The sequence below is a fragment of the Cucurbita maxima genome, unplaced genomic scaffold (assembly GCF_002738345.1).
Source record: "Cucurbita maxima cultivar Rimu unplaced genomic scaffold, Cmax_1.0 Cma_Scf00020, whole genome shotgun sequence".
In the NCBI taxonomy this organism is placed as follows: Eukaryota; Viridiplantae; Streptophyta; class Magnoliopsida; order Cucurbitales; family Cucurbitaceae; genus Cucurbita; species Cucurbita maxima.
Genome location: NW_019272036.1, coordinates 831,386 through 838,204, shown reverse-complemented (window position 1 = coordinate 838,204; position 6,819 = coordinate 831,386). Strand labels below are relative to the sequence as shown.

The window sequence follows — 6,819 nt, the reverse complement described above, 5'->3', positions numbered from 1 at the left end:
TTATTAACTTTAAAAAGTATTTAAATTTTAAATACTTCTATGTCTAACACAGAAGTGTCTAAAATAAATTTTAACTTTTTTTATCAAATAAATAATTGAATTTTAATTTTGTATATATTTATTAAAAAAAAAAAGGATATAATTAAAATTCAAAATAAAATTTTAATTTAATCCATCAATTAATGGGATACCGTAGATATTTAAAATACGTAAATTTTTTAAATTTATATAATAATTATAAAGTAATAAATTGGAAGTTATCTGTTTCAAAAAATGGGGGAAAAATGAATGTTGAAGGTAAACGAAGAAGCGTTCGATCTTGAAGGGGAGAGCGCGGATCTTCGTTCCTGAACGATTTCGATTTCGATTTCAGATTTTCTTTTTCCATTTTTTCCTCTTAATTTTAGTCATGATTCTCGTCGATCTCTGATCTCCTTTTCTCTGTACAGGAGAATTAGATTGAGATTACAAGAATTTCTCTCCCTTCGATACTGTCTTGTAATTGCAGGTTGCGGAATGGGGACTGGTGAAGAAGCAGCTTCCCTTGCTGCTCATGATTCGGAAGTATCCATTTCAGGCAAGTATTTTGACATCTTCTAATTTTTTTTCTTTGTTCGGCGAAGCATTGATTGATGTAAGAAAGTTGAAGGGAATTTGGATTCTTAATATTGTTTACATTATTGTTATTACTGTTTTATATTTTAAGAGAGATTTGAGTTTGGTGATTGTCTGAAGTTTGTTAATGAAGTGATCCTTCACGGCAATGAGGGGCCTTGATTGATTGAGTGTACTGGTTAATTTCAAACCAACGCAAAAGTGAAATGAAATTCAGTTGTGTCTTGCTTCTTCAGTTTGATTTTGTCTGGACGATTTACCGTTTTAGTTGTTGCTTTCACTTGGCTTTCGTGGAATTAATGAGAACAACTATTCTGTCCTATTCAACTTAGCTTAGGGTCGTTCACAATGTATCTTATCTCTTGATGAAATTTCTATAATTTGCAGAATTATGTCGGAAGCACAAACAAGATCTTGACAATTTGACAATGGTTAATCAACCATTCAAAACATTGAAGTTTTTCACTTTGGGTGTTCTTCAATATGGTAAACACTCGATAGCTTACATTTTAGCTAAAGGTGGTTGGCTTTTGCTTTTAAACTTGATTATTGGGGCAGCTGGAATTCTGGTTTTGACAATTGAAGGGCCACATGAGAAGGTATCTCTGCCTTCTTGAATTTATGTTACCTTCACATCACTCGTTTCAGCATTATATGTGTGCATATTTGAATCAAATATTCACTCTTTTCAACATTATGTGCGTATATTTATGCAACTGCAAGAATTACATCATTTAGGATGAACTGTGAAGAATTTTTCATGATCACATTTTGAAGTATGTTTGTGATTTTCAATTTTTATATTTGGTGTTTTGATATGCTCTATTGATATGGTAGCTTTCTGGATGGATATTCTATATTTTATTAAAATGTTTGTAGGTTTGCCATTATCCAGCAATATATTTTACATGGATACTATCTTTAACTTTAAGCTGTACCATCCTAAATGTGATAGTTCTAAGCAAATGATTGCACTCCTTATGACATTGTTTTATCACGGGTTTCTAAGAATGATTTTCTTTGAAAAAATGTTGTGAATTTAAATTCCTGCCTGTTTATGTAGGCTCTTGAGAGTTGTTATAATTATACCCAAGAAAATGCTGCAAAAAATTTTATGCACCATATATATACTGAATCAATCCAGTAGAAATGCCATATTACAGAAGAGGTTGGAATTTGGAAGTATTTAGAGGAACTGTTAAGATGGTGGATAGAGAAATGATGGAAACTATCCTAGTAAATGTTGTTTGATTGAAGTGGGGATATATCTCTTCATAAATCACCTTGTTGCGCTTTTATATTCAGGAAGTGAATTTATTTCTATCCTTGAAATTGTTAACCTTTTCCTTTTAATTTGGCCATTGCCTTCCAGATTTCAGGCAATCGTTTTATAAAATAAATCTTCTCTGCTTTTGCAGCATGTGGAGGAGATTGTAAAATACTTTGACTACGGATTGTGGTGGGTGATCCTGGGAGTTGCATCATCAATTGGACTTGGTAATTAATGTTGTTTGATTCAAGATCCGTGCTAATTATTGTTTCTTCTTTGTAAGACGCAATGTTTTTATCTGATATTTAGATTGGAATTTGCTGTTATCACCAATATTGTATTTATTGTGCTAATCTGTGTTGATAGGATGGGATTGAGCATCTGAATCTTATTTGATTTCACGCCCTATCATTTACTTTCAGGGTCTGGCCTGCATACTTTTGTGCTTTATCTGGGGCCTCATATTGGGTTTTTCACGATAAAGGCAGTGCAGTGTGGGCGAGTGGACTTGAAGAGTGCTGTTTATGACACAATACAATTGAAAAGAGGTCCATCATGGCTTGAGAAGGATTGCTCAGAATTTGGACCTCCAGTTTTCACATCACAAGTCCCCCTCAGTAGCATATTGCCCATGGTTCAGATAGAGGCAATTCTCTGGGGTATTGGGACTTCCTTAGGAGAGCTTCCTCCTTACTTCATCTCAAGGGCGGGTATGAGAAATAGTGTGTTTACTAGTATTCGTTAATAGTTATAAGTCAATTAAATTCTTTTGGTGATATGACAATCAGTTGAGCATTTTTTTATATTCCATCTTCTCTTATCCATTTTTTTTTTCGGTGGGTGGAACTTGTCTATGTAAAAACAGTTTGCAATACTGAAAGAGAGAACATTTTTAATTCGTGATCCTAAATAGTAAATAGTCAACATTTTGTAATTTATAGGTAGGAACTACTGGGCAAGGCAATGCTTTGAGGTCATAGTGTAAGTAGTTTTTGCTTAAGATTGAATGGCTATGGATAATATTGTACTTCTTTTTGAAACCCTTCCTCGTCATAATGATGATGTGAAAATATGATAGAGCAAAATGTAATGGCAAACAAGAGCTTGCTCAAGTTTTTACTTCGGAACTTTGCAATTAGTGCTATGATTATGACCAACAATCTAGTCTGTAATCTGAAATTTTCCAATTGGAAAATGACTTGTTCCAGGTTGTTTATGGCTTTGCTAATTGTAATTTTTTGCATTGCTGATATTCTTTCATATCCAAGCTTCATATTTTATGTTCAAATATATTTCTTCCATTGTGCAGCACGCCTCTCTGGTAGCAGATCAGAAGCAATGGAAGAACTAGATGCCTCTTCAAGGGAAACTAATGGACTCATTTCAACATATTTAAACAGAATCAAGCGATGGTTCCTTTCACATGCTCAACATTTAAATTTCCTTACTATTCTACTGCTTGCTTCGGTTAGTTATGACTTTATTCTCTTCAATTACTGATATTTTATTTTCCTTTTTTTCCTGCCTTCCATTGGGGGTGAGAGTATAACTTTACTGGTTCGCTAATTTCATGTTATTTTCCCCCTTCAAATATGTTATATTCATTACAACTTAGTGGTCATAGGGACTCATTGTAAATCAGATACATTTTGGTGGCTACCACCTCCCTAGGGTATTAAATATCTTACTAGTTTTTTTTTTTTTTACAATATTCTCATGGGATAAAATTTTGTGTAAGCTAAACTTCATAATGTGTCTTTTGACGCTTATGATACTTACTAGCATCAATCATATCATTAGCACGACTGTTTCTGATCTTCACTGCTTATCTTTCAGATTCCAAATCCTCTGTTCGACTTAGCTGGCATTATGTGTGGACAATTTGGAATTCCTTTCTGGGAATTCTTTTTTGCTACGCTGGTTGGAAAAGCTATTATTAAAACTCACATTCAGGTTTGTGAAGTTTTTATATTTTGTTGTCTAATATTATTTGACTTTGTTTGCAAGGAGCTAAATCCCTTTTACATGTTCAAGTTAAAGCCGTGTATCTTTTGGTAATTTGGTGCTTATGATTTCCGTGCAGACCATTTTCATCATTGCTGTTTGCAACAATCAACTTCTTTATTGGATAGAAAACGAATTATTATGGATACTCAGCTTTGTGCCTGGATTTTCATCTATCTTGCCCGGGCTGGTTGCCAAGCTCAACGCAGTTAAATCTAAGTATCTGAAAGCACCTTCTCAAGTCGCGGCTAATGCCAAGGTACTTGCTGATATTGCATTCATCTGAAAATTCTATCAATTTGTTTGCCTGAGAGCTTATCTGCCAAAACCCGTTGTTTACCACATTCATCTTATACGCCTCTTTTCTTCCTCTTTCCCTTCACCTCTCAACATCAGGCCAAGAAATGGGACTTTTCGGTTTCTTCCATCTGGAACACTATAGTATGGCTCATGATCATGAACTTCTCTATCAAGATTATGACTTCAACTGCCCAAAGGTACTTGAAGAAACAGCAAGACGAGGAGCTGGCCGCCATGACCGACAAAGTTTCTGCATCAGCATGCTCGAATTAACCCGACCCTAATGCTCTCTCTCCTTTCATCCTTATAACCAAGATTTAGCATAAGTCCCACCGGTTCGCCTTCTGTTAGAAAGCTGTATAGAATAGGAAGGCATTTTGGAGAAGAGCAAAGTTACAAGCTATACATGATTAGGAAGGCATTTCTTTGGGTAATTATATTAACTTACCCGCTCTTAACCATTGGAAAAATGCACCATTATTCTTTCTTAGTCTCAGACATATATGACTCATTACTTGAATTATGATGGCTCATCACTCATTCTAATTTCTCTCTCTTTGGTTGAATAGCCTGTGCACATTTGATGGTTGCTGTTGGATTCTCAAAACAGTAAGTCAAGAAATCTCCAATTAAGAAACTTAGTAGTAGTGCCTATGAAGTGGGCATCTAGTATTTGATATTTGATAGATAAAACACTCGGTTGACATCTTATTCGGACATGATTCATCTTATTAGAAATCACGAAACTCCATAATAATAAAATGTTTTTGAATAATATAATATTTTTCACTTTGTTTTTAGTTTTCCCAAAAAAACTACTATATTCCAATGGATTTTTTGTTAAGGTGTATTTCTAAATTCATGATCAATCCTTTAATTAGTCGATGTAGGATTCCTCTTCCTCTTCCAACGAAGTTTCAACAATTCTTTAATTGTAGAGATCAGGGAAATATGTTAAAAACTTCATTCCAATGGATTTTTCAGTTGGTACTCGAACTTCTTAGGTGATATTAATAATCGGTAGGAAGATAGTTTCCTTTATCTCTTTAGTGTGATGGGCAATTATATATATATAAATAGATAGATATACCTATCTTTCTTTAATTAACAACATAAATTTAGGATGTTTAACTATAATAATAGATTAATCCTAGTTTAAAACCTTTATTTATATAATTTAACCTACCTAAGATAGTAAGATACAATATTTATTAATTTAATTAAAATGGTAAGTACAAAAAAGCACCCTGGAAAGTTGGTACGGCAATGGGAGCCACAATTTTGTTATTAATAAATTAGTGGGACATAATACTACTAACCCTTCCAAATTCCCATAATTGCAGAAATACCCCCTACGTCATAATATCACCTAACAATTATTATTAACGAATTAATAATTAGTAATTATTATGTTCTAGATAATGCCCCAACTCATCTAAACATTCCTTTTTAGACGTTATATATTCAAAAAATTTATTCTAATCTTATCTTATAATTTAAAATTATTAATTTATGTCAACTTAAATATAGTTCAATAATTAAAATATCACCTCTAAATTTAGGTGGATGAAAGCTACCTGGTGGGGCTGATGGGAACGTATCCATTGATTTTGGGTCATTGGATTTAATATTTATAATGTATTTGTTAATAAAGAAAAAGGGGATATTTTCACTTTTTGTTTGTAATGTAATGAAAAATGAAATATAAAGTAATGTGAATGAAAAAGGAGTTTTGGTTTTGTTTGACAAAACGCCGTCGTTGTCTTTCATTTTGATTTTGCCACATCATTTTGTCTTATTCTCTGGCCCCACCCCCTTCAAAAACATTTGTGGGACCCTCTTTTGCACCTTTTTATTTATTTTGTTATTTAAGAAAATTAAATTAAATTTATTTATTTTTATTTTGTTTGATTTGGTTGCTACACTTTTGTTGTGGTATGGTATCCCATCATTTTGGATGGTCATTCAATCTCCACCGTCCGATTTCTCTCTCTCTCTCTCATTATGGATTGGAATAAATTTTGTACCAATTAAACCTAATCTTTGTCCTAATTCAATTTCGTTGTTCTAATTAAACTGATACTCTAGACGTTTATTAATTTATCAATGACGGTTAATAATAGAAATGGTTATCTAAAAATTTATACTCTATTCATCTACAACTTGATAATTAATATATGATCATGTGCATTATTGGATATTAAAATGGAAAGTGGTTGGTAAAAGGGTATATTTGGATGTCAAAAAATACGAATTTCAACTATGCAGTAGAAGACAAAATGGTCATATTTTAGGAATATTTTGAATAGATTCAAAGGAGCTTGCAGTTTGTTGGTGTAATGTAGATGTCTTTTCGAGCAATAGTCAATAAAAAAACTAAGCAAGAGCTAAGTCAACACATTCGGAGGAATCTCGCCAAGCCCAAGAGAACAGTTCAAATACTTAAGATGTATTTTACAGGGTGGAGATGTACGATAGAGAATAAGTGGGATGTGGTAGGTTTAAAAGATAGGGTAGAGTTTAAACTACTGACTATCCAAATTTGGAGGATGCAACAAACGAAGCTATAGGAGACAAAGGCAAGAGTACCTGAACTTAGCAAAGGATAAGATGATTCGGGATCAAGGTGT

General features: G+C 33.1%; 1 protein-coding gene across 1 annotated transcript; it reads left to right on the top strand.

Moving 5' to 3' along the window:
• The first annotated feature begins 264 nt into the window (after window positions 1-264).
• On the top strand, window positions 265-4,735 carry LOC111494711 (vacuole membrane protein KMS1-like). Its single transcript, XM_023144677.1, has 8 exons — window positions 265-577; window positions 1,003-1,214; window positions 2,034-2,112; window positions 2,308-2,595; window positions 3,195-3,352; window positions 3,722-3,838; window positions 3,969-4,148; window positions 4,286-4,735. Exons 1-8 carry the CDS (start codon window positions 517-519, stop codon window positions 4,460-4,462), a joined length of 1,272 nt encoding a protein of 423 aa, XP_023000445.1. The 5' UTR covers window positions 265-516; the 3' UTR covers window positions 4,463-4,735.
• The last annotated feature ends 2,084 nt before the right edge of the window (window positions 4,736-6,819 follow it).